Raw genomic sequence first — 16394 nt, 5'->3', positions numbered from 1 at the left:
AATGCTCCAGAAGCTGAACAGATATGCAGTGTATTCAGAAGATTAGATATGCACAGGTACTGTTTGGTGAACTGTACCTGGTGCCAGATTTCGTCCCATTGTCGATGCAGCAGTTCAATTCGCTCCTGCAGGACTGACAAGTCCTCAGCACTGATGTAGCAAGACAGGGACTCTCGCAGCACATTCAGATGGGCCAGATCACCAGTCCAGCCATCAAATGTGTTCTCCAGGTCCTGTTATTGAAAAGTTATTAGCAATATTAAAACATCAATTTGTACATCTTGCAGACAAAACGTTGAACAGCTTATGTCCTGAACAACAATGTTCAATAAATCTATTTATATTTCAGCTCAACGGGTGGGACAAATAACTCTATACTGATTCAGCCTTGTGTAATTGGTATATAATGTTTCCTTTGTGTAAAATGACTATGTAATGAAGAGCTTTTTACCCTGCAGCGCATCTGCTCAGTTTGCAGATCCTCGTGGTGATCAGGAAGAGGCTGAGCGAGCTGCCGTTTGAAGGCTCGAAGTTTTTCCAGTGATCCACCAATGCCTCTCTCACACCTCTCCCAGTCCTGCACATTACACAAACAACAGTTGCAACTGCATCAGTACTATATCATTTAGAATTAAACAGCAAAATAATAGTTGTTTTTCCATAAATACTTGTTTGGCATTCATCATTTAAACCACAAGTAAAAGCTTTTTAAAGTTTAGAAAAAAAACAAAAGCAAATACAAACTTGCACCTATAATGCATCTGATTTACCCGTAATAAGGTGGCAAGCTCTTTCTTCTGTTCGTCCAGGCAGATGCTGGCATGTTTCCATCGCTCCTGGATATCAGTAAGCTCTGTCTGCAGGGCCACCTCCGCCCGGCTATCAGCCGACAGGAGCAGTTGTCTGCCGGCCTCCACTGTCAGGATGTAGCTGCCCTGCTGACGCTGCAGCACCTTTTCCTTCAGCTGAACCAGAAAGCACAATCACACAGACCTGTCAATCTCCTGCCCGACCAACATATGGAGTTATTACAGTTACCTCTTATACAGGTGGAATTTATCACATCAAGAAAAATGAGACGCTATTGATTTTCAAGATCCCTCGGCCACCGATCTGCCTCCGTAGCTCAAGTGTGTTTATTCTCTCTTCATTGAACAAGATTTTGATCTTCAGAGTATTTTTGCCAGAATCCACTGCATAATACATCTTAGTCACCCTAACAAAGATAGATGTCTGTGGCTGAACTAAACATAAAATATGTGTCTTTCTGTCCAGCACCATCAGATAAATCTGAGAGGTACGATGAGATGTGGACTGTGTAGGTTTTTACATTACATACCTGGACAGCGTCCAGCATGGACCGGGCTTGTTGCAGAGGCATGGCAGTCCCTGCCTGAAGGGCTTCTGCAGAGTGGGAGACCTCCACCAGCCATTTGCGCAGCTTCTCCACCATTTCTCTGTAGCGCTGCCACTGTCGTATCAGACCGTCAATGATGCCTCGCCTCTGTTGAGCACGCCGCACTACGCCCTGCCACTGGTTACTCAGGAGAGTCAACTTCAGGTTGAACTCATCTCTGCAGGAGAGGGAAGTTGTTTAATTGTCAAAGGAAGACTTATGATAGATTTATTTTTGTGGTAAACAAAGAGAAAACTGATTTACAAGGTCTAACAATCTTCTACTCACGGTAATATTGTATACAATATTAAACAGATTACAGATTACAAAGAATGTGATTTTGGGCTCTTTACCTGTCATCCACCTGACCCTGCTCCAACATCTTCTGTCCATCGCTGATGATAGAGTGGAGGATCTGCTGGCGACTGAACATCTCGGCTTGGAATAACTAGAAGACAACATATTGATGATTAATGATTATCAAAATTAAAATAGCAGCTGTTTCAGAGTATTTTACTTCAAAAGGAACTCTAACCTCATGAGCTTTTTGCTGCTCAATCAAACTCAGGTAGTTCCCAGAAATTTCCACTGCCAGATTCTCTTCTGTTTGGACCAAGAACTCCATCCATGTTTCACACTTCTCCAGGAAGGTCTGCTGCTGCAGCAGGAAGGACTGGAGTTTGCTACAAGGAGCAAACAAAATACATAGTTTTAATGTCCACCCATTACATCATCTCACTGACATTGAACATTGGCCTTTACCGAACATCTGTGGTGTTTTAAATGGTGTCTTGAAACTGTGCTGGGGAGCCGCATTTATTTTCAGAAATGGATATCAGCCCGGGAAAGGCTTGCACATTTTTCTTTTATATTTACCATATATTTCATAGGTCATACCTGAATCTCTCTGAGGTCTGTGCTGAGGCTGTAGACCAGCTCCTGTTGAGGTTCTGCATGCGCTTGATCTCTGAATCGTTGAGAGGGAGCCGGTAACCAAGTTCATTAAGACGCTCCAGTTCAGGAGCCATACTGCTGAATCTCAGCATGAGCCTCTGTAGAGGACAAGAGAGAAATGTTACATTTCTCAATCGCAGGACAATCAGTAAAATAGATTCTTTCAAACTGACAAAAGTTTAAAAAAAAACCTTGAGCCCCTCCATGTGGTCTTGGATGACTGTCGGGTCGGTGGAGCCGTTGGGATCTTGCACCTTCAGAGCCTCCTCAGCTTCAACTATCCAGCGCCCCAGTGAATCCAGCTGATCGTTAAAGATTTCATAGTCCTGAACTCCAGTCTAGTGTGGAAGACAAACGTCAGCAATCCATAAGTGTAAAATTCATGATTCTGACTGGATGACTGACTACTTGAAATGGACAACTTGAAGTCAAAACTGGTTGCAAAGCCTTCTCTGTACCTGCAGCGTGGTGAGCTGTCTGGTGAGGGCCTGTTCCACAGCAGCCAGCCGCTGGGTGAGAGAGAGGTGATCTGACTGGATGGCAGATGCTGCTGATGTGTCCACCTGCTGTTTCAGCTGCTCTCCCAGTTGTTGGAGAACTTGCAGGGAGGCCTGCACTGGAGCTTGAGACCGAAGTACCTCCTGAGACAAAGCACAAATGAAATTTAGAGTAAAGTATTTTTTTTTTCATTCAAAACTAAAAAAAAAAATCCTACATGGAATCAATAGGGAGGCACACAGGAGGAATAATTTGTATTATCGATTTATTTCACCTGAGGAACATAAACAACATTCTGCAACACAGAAACAATTCAATGATTTGTGGCAAACTGGCTTTCATAATAAGGCCGTAAAACACACACAGACAGATACTGAGCAGTTGTTTGGATGCAAAATGAGTCAACAGTGGCACAGCTGTGGCCTCACTCACGCTGCATTCGTGGATCCAGTCGGACACTTCCTCGTCAGCGATGTCTTTGCTGCAGGCGAGCTTGAGGAGCTGGTCTGCCTTTTCCTCCTGCAGCTGGCTGCTGCTGCAGCTCTGCTCGTAAAGCTCCTTGTAGCGCTGCCATAGCTGAAGCAGGGCTTTGCTGCTTCTCAGACGCTCCGCAATCTCCTCCAGCAGGCCGGTCCATCTGGGTGCAAATATGACATGGATCAATGTAAGAGATAATGGAAAGAATGCACCTCGATCAGTGAACGATTGCACTTTCTTTCTGCTTCAAGATCACCTTGCATTGACGTCCTTAAGGGCGTTGTTGAGAGAATCTGATACTGAAGGGTGACACTCCCTGAGCAGTTGGTGGGTCACAGCACCAAACTTTCTTAGGCTGCTCTCCTGTTTCTCCAGTTCCTCTTGCAAATCCTTCACAGGTAACAGACAAATACAGTGCTTAATTCAGCTGCAAGAACTAACAGTTTTTGAGACCAAATTCAGAAACATTCCCTTGATGAGTAATACTGTATACGTCAACTTCATCGCAACAAGATTTATGAAATCAATGTAAACGAATTCCTCTGGGTGACAACAGGCCAGCTGACAGGTCAAATAAACATACCTGCAGACTTTGCACCTGCAGCTGAACAGCCTCCAGGGATCCCGTGAGGAGGCGGAAACGAGATACAGAGTACCTTCCCTCCATCAGGTAGCCATTGATCTCTTCTGAAGCCCGCTTGTAAAGACTCCACTGATCAAGCACTGACCCCAGGCTGATTTTTAGTTGCCCAATCTGTTAAAAGTCAAATAAAAACACACAGTGACATTCAGTAAATTGTTGAGACCGGGCCAAAACGGGAAGAACCAGCCAGAGCTGAGTAGAGCAGAACAGATGGGTGTTAACGATGTACCATATAGAAAACAGAGTAGAAAGAGAACAGAGGAGATTACCAAGTGGTCCAGGTTAGCCCAGGTGTGATTGACACCCTGGAGTGTCTCCATGACGATAGCACAGGCCTCATCGGTCTTGTTCTGGACCAGCGCACAGCCCTGCTCCTCCACTCTCTCTAGTTCTTTCTCTTTTTCCTTCACCAACTCTTCCATTTCCTAAAAGTTAACAATATGGACTCAAAAGGATGCGATGATAACAGCATGTAGGGGTATTTATGTGCTTTGATAAATCAGTATTAGCACAATAAGGGAAGCCTACCTGGCAGTCTTTGAGAGCATTCTGCACAGATGTTAGATCCTCTATGCGGTGTCTCCTCTTCAACCTTTCTTCCTGAGTTGCCATCCAGGACTTCAGGACCTGAACGCTGCGCTCATACTCCAACCACATCTCCAAAAGGTTCTCCAGAAACTGAATCTGCAAGTATTTTATACAAATGATACACTGTAAAATCCTGATTTTGCACTAATAAATGACAATGGCTGTTCTCTTTCATTATCCAGTATCTGTGCCTATGTCCTCACCCTCTCATTGATGCGGCCTTGCAGGACCTGCCAGCGTCTGTTCATGGCTCCCAGACGCTCAGCAAAGTCTGTCTTATCACTGCGCTTGCTCTCCACATCCTGACCACTGATCTGCAACACTGACTGGTTGACAAAGTCCACAGTCAGCTGCTTGCAGCTCAAATCTACTCTGAAACCCTGAATTGGAGAAAACAAGAGTATATTCCAAATTAAAATGGCTGTTTGTGAACCCTAAAAACACTTTCACATCCATCAAATTTATAAAATTACAAAAAAATGATGTAGCTATCAACAAAAACTAAAATAAATCAGTATGAAGTCCACTACCTTGTGTTTTTGCAAGTAGTCCTGAATCACATTTGACCCCACTGCACTCTTAAGGTTCTCTTCATTCTCCTCAATGACATTCTCCATCAATGATATCCAGTTGAACAGCTCAGAAATGGCATGGCGGGAGGCCAACTTCTCCATTTGGATCTGAGAAAAAAAAATGAAACCCATTGAGCCATGCATTTTAAACAACCGGGGAGAAAAGACACACATGCTGCCAGTTGCAGGGCAACCTTGTGTGAAAACGTCTGTCTAGGAGTGAAGCAGCAGAAAGAGGTAATCCTATTTGCTCTGGAGCAGCTAAGCCTGCTCAGTCGTGCTGCATGTGACGATACCTGATGCAGCTTCTCCTGGACCACTGGGATGCGTGTGAGCAGCTCAGTCCACTGAGTGTCAATGCGTGCCAGGTCAGACCGCAACACCACCGTGTCCACTTTCTTCAGACGCAGCAGCTGGTTGCCCTCGGATATCACGGAGCTCTTCAGGCTGGACTTGCCTTCGACTTCCTTTGAAAACTCCTGAGACAGAAGGGGACAAGAAGTAACAGCTAGTATGCAATCAAAGGTTTAACTTATGATGATATTTAATACTTTTATAGCTCTTTGCAGATGACACAGCAAGATTATTACTACTAATGCATGACAACCACTACTGACCAGGGGTGAAATAAGTACATTTATGGAAGTACAATTTGAGGAACTTGTGCTTTACTTGAGTATTTACATTTGTGTTACTTTATACTTCTATTCCACTACATCTCAAAGGCAAATATTGTACTTTTTACTCCACTACATTGATCTTATAACTTAAATTACTTATAAGTTTACTTTTTTTTTTTTCTACAATGTGGTATTACTACATTTAAAAAAGTGAAAGTAGGAGTATTTCTTCCACCACTGTTACTAACACTATTTCACTATTTTCAATTATAGAAAATACATTTTACACTAATAAATATTATTTACTAATAATACATTTTTCAAAAATGCTATTATTTTACATTAAAAGTATATTATACAATAAGCATATGCTGTAACAGTGTGAATACAGAGCATAGTATATTATTTAAATTGTATACTGTAGTGTACTGTACATTGACACAGTCTTGCATGTGAATATAGTTGTATGGGCCTGCATATGGCTCCATATGCAGTATTGTTGCTCAGTTATGAGCACCATTGCCACAAAGCACCAAGGTTGTGTATAAATCTGTATAAATGTCTACTAGTTGCAGCACTGCTGCTGCTGGCTAAAAGCCTGAATCTCTGGATCAATAAAGATACAAAATATGCAAAAGAAAACAAATAAAAACGGTGGCCTCACAAGGAAAGCAGAGAGATGGTCTCTGACAGTTTCCAGCTCCTGTGGGACTAACACCGCCTGCGTATTCCAAAACTCCAGACGCTCCAGAGCAGACTGCAGCCATTCGCTAAGCTCTGCACACTCCCTCTGATACCTAGAGGACAACCACAATACAATCATAGAGCAATGCCACGCAATGACAGTTCAGAAATCACATGTGCAGTCTTTGTTTGCTCAGCTTCCCATTTTAAAGACCCTACTTAAAGATAATGTTTTTCAGTGTCCCTATGGCATACCATTTGGATTTGATGGCTGAAAAAAAGGTTCTGATTCTGATGTATTTCTCACCTGGTCCAGTGTTTTAAGATGGCCTCCAGGCGCTGTAGTTCCTTGTTGACCTTGCTAGTGTTATTGAGCCAGTGTTCCCCCAGCAGCGCGAGTTGGTTCTCCAGTGCGGGACAGCACACTGACAGCAGGAGATGTTTGCCCTCATCCAGTACCTGGTGTAGCTTGTGCTGGTATTCTGTTAGTCTGCCCTTTAGACCCTTTACAGAGAATGGAAGAGGAGCAGACAATTAAATCTTAGAGAAGTGACATTGTAGCTGGAGTGGCACCAGCTGAGAAGGTTTGGGTGAAGAAAGTGAGTGAGACTGAGTGAGTGAATTACATAAAAGTAAAGCTGATCTCCCCGTAGTAAAACAGCACTATACCAAAAAGCTCAGAGAGGAAAACAAAAACATATCAGGTGTGCTGGCCTCTTGAATTTCCTTTGGTCCTCCCAGGCCCTCTCAGATCAAATTCCTACTTTATTGACGGTATCGTAACAAAACAAGGAGGTCTATGGAGACTATTTAGGATCATTATGCCATATCCTAAAATCCGCACTGATGTCACCTTATACCTGATATAATGAGATTCTGTCCATGAGTCTTTCTTCAGTCTCTTCCACCAGGCCAACAGTAGGAATATTTCCTTCTACTGCCTCCAGTTGGTGGTTCAGACTTTGGTAATCCTGCACCAAGCGGCACCAAGTCTGAAAAAAAGATCACAAAGGATATATGAAATTGAAATAGCTGACAAGTAAACCTTAGATGAAGACGCTATGACACTAAAGCAGCTGCTGTGCTCTCTCTCTATCATAGAGAACAAGCTTTCCAATACATTGTGTGTAAGATAATCTTCAGTAGCTTTAGTAACTATTCTCTATTCCTTTTAAGTTAGAAACATATATTAACAGCAAATTTTAATAATTTGCTGTTACTATGATTTTATCAGCATGCTTTCAAAAGAAAATCATGGTTAACACAAATAGTATCGTCTCTCTCACCTCCAGGATACACTCCAGCTCAACTCCTTTACTGTGTGCCTCTTTGAGGACGCTCTGAGCCTCAGCCAGTGTCTCCTCCAGGGCCTGACTCTCTTTGGGAAGCATCAGGACGCTGATTTTTCTGAAGAACGTTTCCGTTAGAATCATATGGGACTCCAGACCCTGGAAGAACTCCTAGAAAACACAATCAGACACACACACAAACACATCATTGAGCAATAGTGTATCTCCAGCATTGATAGCTGTGTTTTCATAAATTTTCTCAAATATTCTTTCAGCCTTTCTCAGCTTAACAGAGCTCCAAGTTGACCAAACCTTGTGTTTGTCCAGGTGATTCTGGACTTCCTCCACAGAGCTGGCAATGATCCTCTGATCGGCTGCCATCTTGTCTTTAGCTGTGTCCACCAGGTCAGTCAGGTCCTGCAGAGCACGCTCGTACTGCTCCTTCAGAGCCATGTTCTGGTTCAGCCCACTGCGCCGGGAACCCACCGTCATCACCAGCTCCTCATAGGAATCCTGAAAACACACACAAAGAATATACATAAGGAAAAGCTAGACTGAGCAGCTTTTTGCTGCATGGTTTTCAGACTGAACAACTTTTAGTGAGAGCTGTCAGTGATATACATTACCTGGAGTTTTAGTATTTTGTTTGTTGATATCTGATCCGTCTGTAGTGCTGCTCCTCTGGTTTTGAGCTCCGTAATCCTCTGTTCAAAGTCTTTCAGGCTCTCCTCGGCACTGGCAATAACCTAGGAAAAATGACATTCACAATGATTTATTGTTCTGTAAGAGTTGATGGAGACAAGCAGTGTGTGTGTGTGTGAATGTATGTCTATGTCAAAGCTTTCCTTACCTCCAGTTGTTTTGAGGCTGGTCTATCCATGGCTCCAGCTAAAGCCTGCAGGATCTGGCACTTTGTCTCGATTAAAGCAGTTTGGAGAAGTTGCAACTCAGTCTGTATTAGACAAAAGACAATTTATAGAACATACATATTGAGGTGTATGGCGTTATGATAAACATAATACTGTACTGTACATATATGGCTGTAAAGACATTTTCATGTGCAGACCTGGTAGGCTGTGAGCTCATGTGCTCTGGTCCTCATGTGGTCACAGCGTTGCCCCAGGGCGCAACCCAGAGCTCCCAATCGCTCTTTCAAGCAGGCAAGGTTGTCCTGGAGCAGCGATCGGTCCTCTTGTTTCAATCCTGAAGACCCAGCTAGCAGAGCCTGGCTGAGCTTCACCTCCTCTGTGACATGCCTCACATCGTTCTCTAAGGTCTGGAGGAAAGATCAGAAACAGTTGGGGAGATTTAAAATGAAAAAAGAGATTATATCCATAGAGTAGATAAACTTTAATTGTCAGCGATATTTAAACTCCAGCCACATCATCACTGTATAATTCATCAACTTTGACTGAATATGGGTACTACCAGATTTGCTATTTAAAAATATCTGCAATAATTAAAGAAGCAGCACAAATATGCCTGATTGTACCTCCTGCTTTTGTAGCTGGGTCTCAGGGTTTTCAACCAGCAGCACTGAGCCAGAGAAGACGTTGTTCTCCACACCGTCCAGCCAGGAGGAGGTGGATGACACAGCTGTGTAGAGCTGCTGTTCCATCTGCGCCACCTGTGCCTCACCACCACCGGGCTATGTACATATAAGAGTGTTGCAAAATGTCCGTTGACACACGTTGAACTACATATTTTTATGTTGCAATAGAATGGATTAAAATGTTAGAGAAATAGTAAAACCTGAGTGGTCATGTCCTCCATTGTTTGTCTGAAGCTGTCATACAGAGTATTCAGGGAGGATTTGTTAGCCTGTGTTTCTCCTTTAAACAGTGATGCAGCCGTGGTCATACGGGAAGCTCTGGAGTAAACCTGCAAAAAATAGTCAACAACAGTCCCTGGCTTTAGAAATTGACAACAACAACAACAACAACAATGTGAATACACTTTACTTCTACTTTATGCCAACAATAACAACACAACAGGATTTGTACCGGCTGTCTGTGGTCCTGCTCCAGGGTTTTCTGCAAGAGCTGCAGTTTAGTTTTGAGCTCCAGTCTCAAGCTCTCCCATTTCTGCCTCATCTGCTCTCGAGCAGCCTGAGATTCCCTCTCAACCAAAGCTGCTGGTGAAAATGTCTCTGATGTACTGCACCGGTGGGTGACAAAAACATGAATTAATTAATGTTCCATTTGTAATCTGTCACAGGAACCATTACATACGTTAACTCAACATTTAAACTACTTGATTTGAGTTACACCTTTATATAAAATACCTGGCATTGCTGGGCGAGGCCTGCTGGATGAGGATCTCCTCTCCTATGCTGGCCACTGACTGAAGCAACTTTTTCTGTTCTGCAAGCTGCTCCTCCAGTTCCTAAAAAGCAAACATGTAAAACAGTTTAGATTGGACTGGGAATCATTTGAGAAAGGAGATTATAAAAAAGTAAAAAAAGTAGTAGGAAGTAAAAAAATATTTGAAAATGTACCCTCTGTCTCAGTAGACTGTCCTGGTGTTGTTGGGAACGTGTGGTCCGGGCTTGGACCAGCCAATCCTGCACACTGGGACTTTGAGAGAGGCTGGAGTCTGATTCACTGTCCTCCTGCTCCTGCAGAGAGCCCTGTAGGACCAGACAATGTATTAGAAAATATTGAAGAAATACACATCAGCAAGGAAGCACAACTATCATACGCCGTGATTCATTTGTGATTCAAACGTTTTGCAAATTTGTCGGCGGGTGTTAAGAAAGGTGCTTTAGCAAGACAAATATTAGAGAATTATTGAGAAAAGTTCGGTACCACCTACACACACATTAGTGTATATCAGCCCTGAAAGCATGTAGCCACCTCACCTGGATGTCAATCAGCTTGTCTTGTAGCATCCTCTGCAGCTCCAACAGGCTGCCCTTCAACATGCGTAACTTCCCGGCCAACTGCTCAGCGTCCTCTCTGGTCTCTGTCCGGCCCTCCAGCAGCAGGTTCTCACTGTGCATGGACAGCTCTGACAGGGCCAGCACCTTCTCCTCAATCTCCAGCAGCATGTTCTGCAGCAGCAGGAGGAGAGAGGCCAGCTCAAACATGGTGTCTCAGCACCTACAGCAGCTCCTCTCTCTACACAACAGACCTTCCAGACAGACAGGGGGTCAGGGTCTGGCTGAACCCCCTACACCAGCAGCTTTCCTCAGCCACAGGACAGTGAGAGCTCTCCCTCTGCTCTCATCCTTGGCCCATCTCGTCTCCTGTGCAACATATTACCACTAATCCTTCACGCTCCATGCTCTACAGCAGACATGCACATGTGCACATTCAAAACTAATTCTCGTCTACAGATCACCATTCTAAGTCCAGACCGGTTGACGACGCCCATCAATGGATGCTGTGCCCAAGTTTGACGATGCATTCGTTTTCTAAAGCATTACCGCTACTCTGCTATCGACAGCTTCAACAGGTCTTTCGAAGGCAGAGAGTAGCTCCCCCTCCCTCCCGCCTTACGCTCCCCATTCTCTAGGATTCACCTACTTGGATATTCTAGCAGCTTTATCATCAAGACCAATCCCAGAAGTGGGATCTATTAATCGTCTGAAAGCCACAACCTCTGACTACTCCGCCCTATGCTGCTAACAGGCCCCAGTCAAACAGAGACGTCTGCATAATCTGCTTAAGACTAGTGCTACAGTCGCTTAGGAACCCAGCCATCTGAATGACCCTCTAACTCCTCTAATGCTCTTGTTTACTGAGCGGTTCCTGTCCTGCTGGGATGATCCATGTGTGATAAAGGAAACTAAATATATTGAAGTACAAGACGGATGTAATTAATCCACCGGCAAATTTGGTTTAGTGCTGACTAGAAACAATGGCTGAACAACTAGAAAAAAATACTCCAAAAGTACTCCAGCACAGTATTTCCATTCCTGACACTTTGCTATGCCATATATGTTATTAAGCAACCTCATAGTCAGATTCATAAATTAATTCATATAATAATTCAAATATGTTGTTTCCATGCATTGCTCTGACTGAACAGCAGGGGGAGCTCTTACCTGACATTCAGAAAGCTGATCCTCCATATCAGTCTCCTCTAGAGGTTTAGGTTCAAGGATGAAGGTTACAGCGCTGCGCATTCTTGTCAACCACAGGTCCAGGTCGTCTGCCTGGGTGTGATAGAGCTGTATGGCCTGTTCCTGCTGCTGACCCTCCAGACGGTCACTAATGCGCTCCTTGGGGCAGAGCACATCACATTTTACTCATCACATCAGTCTATTAATTCAGTAATAGAGAAATAAAAATGTATTTAACAATAAAGCCCAACTATTAGCTAATATTACTAGTAACGTTATATCACAATATTAACAGAAAATACCTCCAATATCTGCTGTTTCCCTGAAGCCTTCATGTGGATAGTGGCCATCCTCTCAGCTAACACAGCCAGGGAGGAGTGCATGGCCAGCTGGTCAGCCACGTCTGAGTCCGCAGCATCAGAGGCCAGATCCTCTGTGAAGCTTGTCTGCAGCCTGTCTATTTCCTCCTGCACACTCTGGATCTCTTTTATCAGACCCTGGAGTCAACAACATTGTTATAGGTGTTGCATTCTGCATATGTATTGACTGTATTTTCATTTATATGTTGGTCAAATGAAAGTATCATCTTTCTGAGGCGTGTAGATGCTGTGTGCAATACAATCAATTTCACAAATTTGGATATTAGAGACGGAGCAGTAGTTTCTTTTTCAATCCAGCTCGCTTCAACAAACTTAGTATAGTGGAACAGTGATGTAATGTCGAGATGAATAATGTTTTACTGTAAACTCTGATATTATAAATGCAAAACAGGGTGACCCAAAGAGTGTCCCAAAATCATCATTAGCTAAATATAATTTTCTGCGACATAGTTCGACAAGTATACTTTGCATTACCATGAGTTCTTACATCATAATAAAAGTCTCCCTACCCTGTCAATGCGAAAAGCTCTCTTTCCATCAAACCTTTATTGTAGTGCAATGACTCACCTTGTGTGCCTTAACGTGGCTATCTGGGCTTCTATCTGCCTCCAGAGGCTCACTCAGTTTGGCCTCCAGAGCTTCCATTTTAGAGGAGATTGACTGAAGTGAACCCTGGTAATGCTGTTGCTTTTCAAGAGCTTCATACAGAGACCTCTGCTTCTCGCTGATCTGTTGGAAGACCATCAAGTGGACAATTTAAAAGTGCTTATCCTGAAAACAGTCACTGGGAGATTCAACAAACTACCAAGCTGATGTCTTGTTATACACGTACCACATTCTTTAAAGTCTCCCATGAGCGCTGCAAGTCATCCAAATTGGCCACGGACTCAAATGACGGGTCATATAATTCTTGGATTGGAGCTCTTGTGAGTGTTCCTCTTCCCATCTAAAAAAAACATTCAAACAGTGCCATCAGCAGTTAAGAGAAATTAGTTATGAAACAAATGGCAGATAGAACTACTTCTATAAAGCCACTAATTCACTGTCAGTCATGAAGAGCTTGCGGGTGCAGGCAGAGAATAGATATGGATTATAACTCCCCTTGGTTTGTTTTTGCCTTCTTCTTTTATTAATTGCATTTATTAATTGAGCGGGCTTAATTTAATTACAGAGTTAACAGGAAAGATTACAGATAAAATAGAAAAAGATTATTCATTGACTAGAATGAAAAAATATATATAAATTTCACAAAGTATGTAGAATTTTGCTGAAAGACCAGAATGACTGAAAAAAGGGATCAAGAGGAAGAGGGAAGGCAGATACCTTGGTTATAGTGGCTTCAGTGTAAGTGATGGGGGAAGGAGAGCGACAGACAGGAGGAGAATAAACCTCGCTGTTAGTGCCCTCCTCCCCAGACTCCTCAGTTACAGGAGACAGGAGGGTGTGACAGCGGCCAGCCGTCATCTGACACGCCATGCAAGAAACATTAACAGAAGAGCACACGTGCAAGGATGGATTGGGAAAGATTAATAATATGCTATGTGTTTTTTAGTTAAAAGTGGCACAATGCACCTTTTAAAAACACATATTTTATAATAAAAGCAGGCAAAAAGCTTTCATTAGAAAGATTAAAGGAATAAAACTCTTCAGAACTATTGAAGCTTGAGCCAGAAATAGCAGAATGAGTGCCAGCAAACAGTCACAGCAAACAGTGAGCACCACTTTGTTTTGTGCTATATTGTGTTCTCTTACCATAAAGGCTTGTGCTGAAGACTTCTTGGATTTCTCCGCATCCATGTCCTGCAGCCCCTCGGGCAGTCCCTCCACATCACTCACTGTCAGCAGCATGGTGGCATGCTTGGCCTTCACTGCCAGCATCTTGCATTTTGAGTTCAGTGAGGCGATCTGCTCTTGGTAACCTTTGATCTTCTGGGCCAGTTCCTTATTAAAAAATAAAAAATGTCCAACTTATTATGCAGTTATGTTAGTTTCAGTTTTAGTTTAAGTTAGTTCCACTTCACACCATCGTGCAGAGAGTATCATAGAAATGAGGATTGCATTGAATAAGTTGAATAAATACAGATGTTACAACACATTGAATCTGCATCTAGCACTGCTGCTATTTGGCAAAAGGGACATGGTTTTGATGCCTAACCCTTGCGATGTTCAGTTAAGTTTTTGATTATGAGGGTTGACAAACTTATGAACACATGCAAGCATGTCACACTTTATTTGCTATGCCTGTATTGCACTGATGACCTATCCTGGGTTACAGTAGGTTCAATACGTGAATTCATGTATTGTACTTCATGGTGAAGGATCTGGGCCTGTAGCTCCTGGATGTTGTTCGTGGGGATCGGTCGGTCCTGAATGACACGGTGTGCTTCCTCTATCAGCCCCTGTAGGTCTCTCACTTCCTGTTCATATTGTTCGTACTGCACCACTGCCTCCTGGATTGAGAATGAAATTGCTTTGTTACTGTCAGATGAACAGGTTCAACCTCCAAGTTGTTTTTTGCAGAATCTAAAAAGAGTACTTCTTAAAATATGCGGAGAACCATATGAATCCTTCATTTCAAGTAAAATCTTCTTTAATCATCTTAAAGCTTGTTTACTTGGCAGCATTGTGACTCAAGCTGCTAACCGGGCCTTTCTACAGACACCATGCGTTATGTGACAATGCAGGACAATATGGCGTTACTGTGCTGCAGCAATAGCTACTGTACCTGTAGGATGTTGCATTGCTGAATGGCCACGTGCTGCAACTGACTGGCCTCTTGCTGCAGACGCAGCGCTGTGCGACAGATGGCAAGGTTGGGCATCACCTCCTCTGGGACCCGCAGAGCACTCTGACACAGCTGCACTGCCTGCACCTGCTGCTTGAAGCTTTCCATATCTGCCAAGAGACGCTGCAGACACAGGGAAAGTTTACATTCTGTGAAACTGTTAGCAAGCTGTAATGTGCCAAGTAAGCTTCCGAGGTGCTTTCTGACAAATTACAGGACGTATTATGGATTATTCTAATGTGGTGTGGTTACCTGTCTCTGAGCCAGCTGTTCTTTGAGGCTCTGGCGTGCCAACTCTGGTGAGGTCAGTGTGGCTTGGACCTGCTCCAGAGCAACATGTAGGGCCTTAACTTCATACTCCAGGGCTTCCATACTCTGAGGACACATAATACATGAGTCAATTATACAGTATATTGATCACTGTAAGGTATGAGATACAAGTACTACAACTCATTAAGGGAAATTCTACTAGTCAAATATAATTAAAACATGATAGACTTATAATAGATAATAAGTCTTTTTTTCTCTGTACCTTATCTGCATCCTCCAAGCTCTGCAGTCGTGTCTTGATGCATTGCTGAAGCTCCTCAGTGTGTCGACTAAGTTCACAAACCTGCTGGCTCATAGACTCGACCTGCAGCACCTCAGATAGGAGGTCCACTTTCTCTGCCATTGATTCCAGGTCTCCATGGAGCTCCCGGGACTCACGAAGGACAGCCTAAAGAACAGGGCAACAATGCAGTGAATGAACGGCATGTGTGGTATGGTCTCCTGGTGGGAAGAGGCGACTTATTCCCTACATGTGTCTTTTATGAAATATGTGCATTGGTAAAAATCCTTACATGTCCAGCCCAAACCATGTCCATGTTTCTAAATATTAGGAGCCCAATAACACTTCTTAAAAAGCCGAAATGCTGTAGTTGTATATCACAATAGAACCCATGGGGATGCCTGTCTGGATCCCGAACTCACCTGATACATTCGTATCTGCTCCTGCAGATGAACAGAGGAGTTCCAGATGATGTTTGCTCTCACCAGGCTTTTGGCTTTCTCCGACCACCTCACAATGAAGTCCAGCATCTCATTATACTCATCTAAATAGCAGACAGCCTGAGCAGCCAAGATAAGAGAAAGGACATTAAAGCACAACACAAAAGAATGCTTACCAGTGTATCTATGTCACCTTTTCTGAATGTTGTAGCATAAAATAACATTTGCATTTGTATAGGAGACCTGTAAACGCAAACCTTTTTGAGCCAGTTGTTCCTACAGTCTGCTAGCCGTGTTGTGTGGTGATGCATCTCTGATAGCTTGCTGATGGCATCACTAAGCTGTTTGGCCAGCAGTGGGTTTCTGCGGCCAAACTCTTGAACAGCAGCATCCATATCTGAGAGGGTGTGACCGCAACTGTCCAGGTCCTCAGCCAGGCTCTGAAGAAATGT

The 16394-nt window shown here is 43.4% G+C and overlaps 1 protein-coding gene across 7 annotated transcripts in view; it reads right to left on the bottom strand.

Annotated features, from left to right (window-relative positions):
* The window catches only part of syne1b (spectrin repeat containing, nuclear envelope 1b), a 77031-nt gene that overhangs the window by 11927 nt on the left and 48710 nt on the right, over window positions 1-16394 (bottom strand). For 6 of the 7 annotated variants that reach the window (XM_076108403.1, XM_076108404.1, XM_076108399.1 and 3 more), the window contains 43 exons: window positions 16200-16382; window positions 15925-16062; window positions 15485-15670; window positions 15205-15327; window positions 14893-15075; window positions 14474-14617; window positions 13920-14108; window positions 13491-13631; window positions 13000-13113; window positions 12735-12896; window positions 12090-12284; window positions 11770-11946; window positions 10582-10773; window positions 10219-10350; window positions 10006-10106; window positions 9725-9878; window positions 9474-9602; window positions 9214-9369; window positions 8788-8997; window positions 8572-8673; window positions 8348-8467; window positions 8034-8234; window positions 7719-7892; window positions 7293-7424; window positions 6740-6936; window positions 6413-6545; window positions 5425-5607; window positions 5087-5236; window positions 4760-4936; window positions 4497-4652; window positions 4238-4393; window positions 3909-4079; window positions 3582-3715; window positions 3281-3485; window positions 2809-2991; window positions 2542-2688; window positions 2294-2448; window positions 1932-2079; window positions 1750-1844; window positions 1340-1574; window positions 771-965; window positions 452-577; window positions 78-233 (listed from right to left, as the gene is read on the bottom strand). In XM_076108403.1, the coding sequence (XP_075964518.1) occupies window positions 78-233; window positions 452-577; window positions 771-965; window positions 1340-1574; window positions 1750-1844; window positions 1932-2079; window positions 2294-2448; window positions 2542-2688; window positions 2809-2991; window positions 3281-3485; window positions 3582-3715; window positions 3909-4079; window positions 4238-4393; window positions 4497-4652; window positions 4760-4936; window positions 5087-5236; window positions 5425-5607; window positions 6413-6545; window positions 6740-6936; window positions 7293-7424; window positions 7719-7892; window positions 8034-8234; window positions 8348-8467; window positions 8572-8673; window positions 8788-8997; window positions 9214-9369; window positions 9474-9602; window positions 9725-9878; window positions 10006-10106; window positions 10219-10350; window positions 10582-10773; window positions 11770-11946; window positions 12090-12284; window positions 12735-12896; window positions 13000-13113; window positions 13491-13631; window positions 13920-14108; window positions 14474-14617; window positions 14893-15075; window positions 15205-15327; window positions 15485-15670; window positions 15925-16062; window positions 16200-16382 (6840 nt within the window). The remainder of the gene's footprint in view (window positions 1-77; window positions 234-451; window positions 578-770; window positions 966-1339; window positions 1575-1749; window positions 1845-1931; window positions 2080-2293; window positions 2449-2541; window positions 2689-2808; window positions 2992-3280; window positions 3486-3581; window positions 3716-3908; window positions 4080-4237; window positions 4394-4496; window positions 4653-4759; window positions 4937-5086; window positions 5237-5424; window positions 5608-6412; window positions 6546-6739; window positions 6937-7292; window positions 7425-7718; window positions 7893-8033; window positions 8235-8347; window positions 8468-8571; window positions 8674-8787; window positions 8998-9213; window positions 9370-9473; window positions 9603-9724; window positions 9879-10005; window positions 10107-10218; window positions 10351-10581; window positions 10774-11769; window positions 11947-12089; window positions 12285-12734; window positions 12897-12999; window positions 13114-13490; window positions 13632-13919; window positions 14109-14473; window positions 14618-14892; window positions 15076-15204; window positions 15328-15484; window positions 15671-15924; window positions 16063-16199; window positions 16383-16394) is intronic. The other variant, XM_076108402.1, reaches the window with a different exon arrangement.

Source organism: Anarhichas minor, unplaced genomic scaffold (assembly GCF_050575085.1).
Source record: "Anarhichas minor isolate MPS153535 unplaced genomic scaffold, ASM5057508v1 ptg000040l, whole genome shotgun sequence".
Taxonomy (NCBI): domain Eukaryota; kingdom Metazoa; phylum Chordata; class Actinopteri; order Perciformes; family Anarhichadidae; genus Anarhichas; species Anarhichas minor.
Note: the sequence above shows the minus strand (reverse complement) of the source record. Positions and strands in the feature narration are given on the sequence as shown.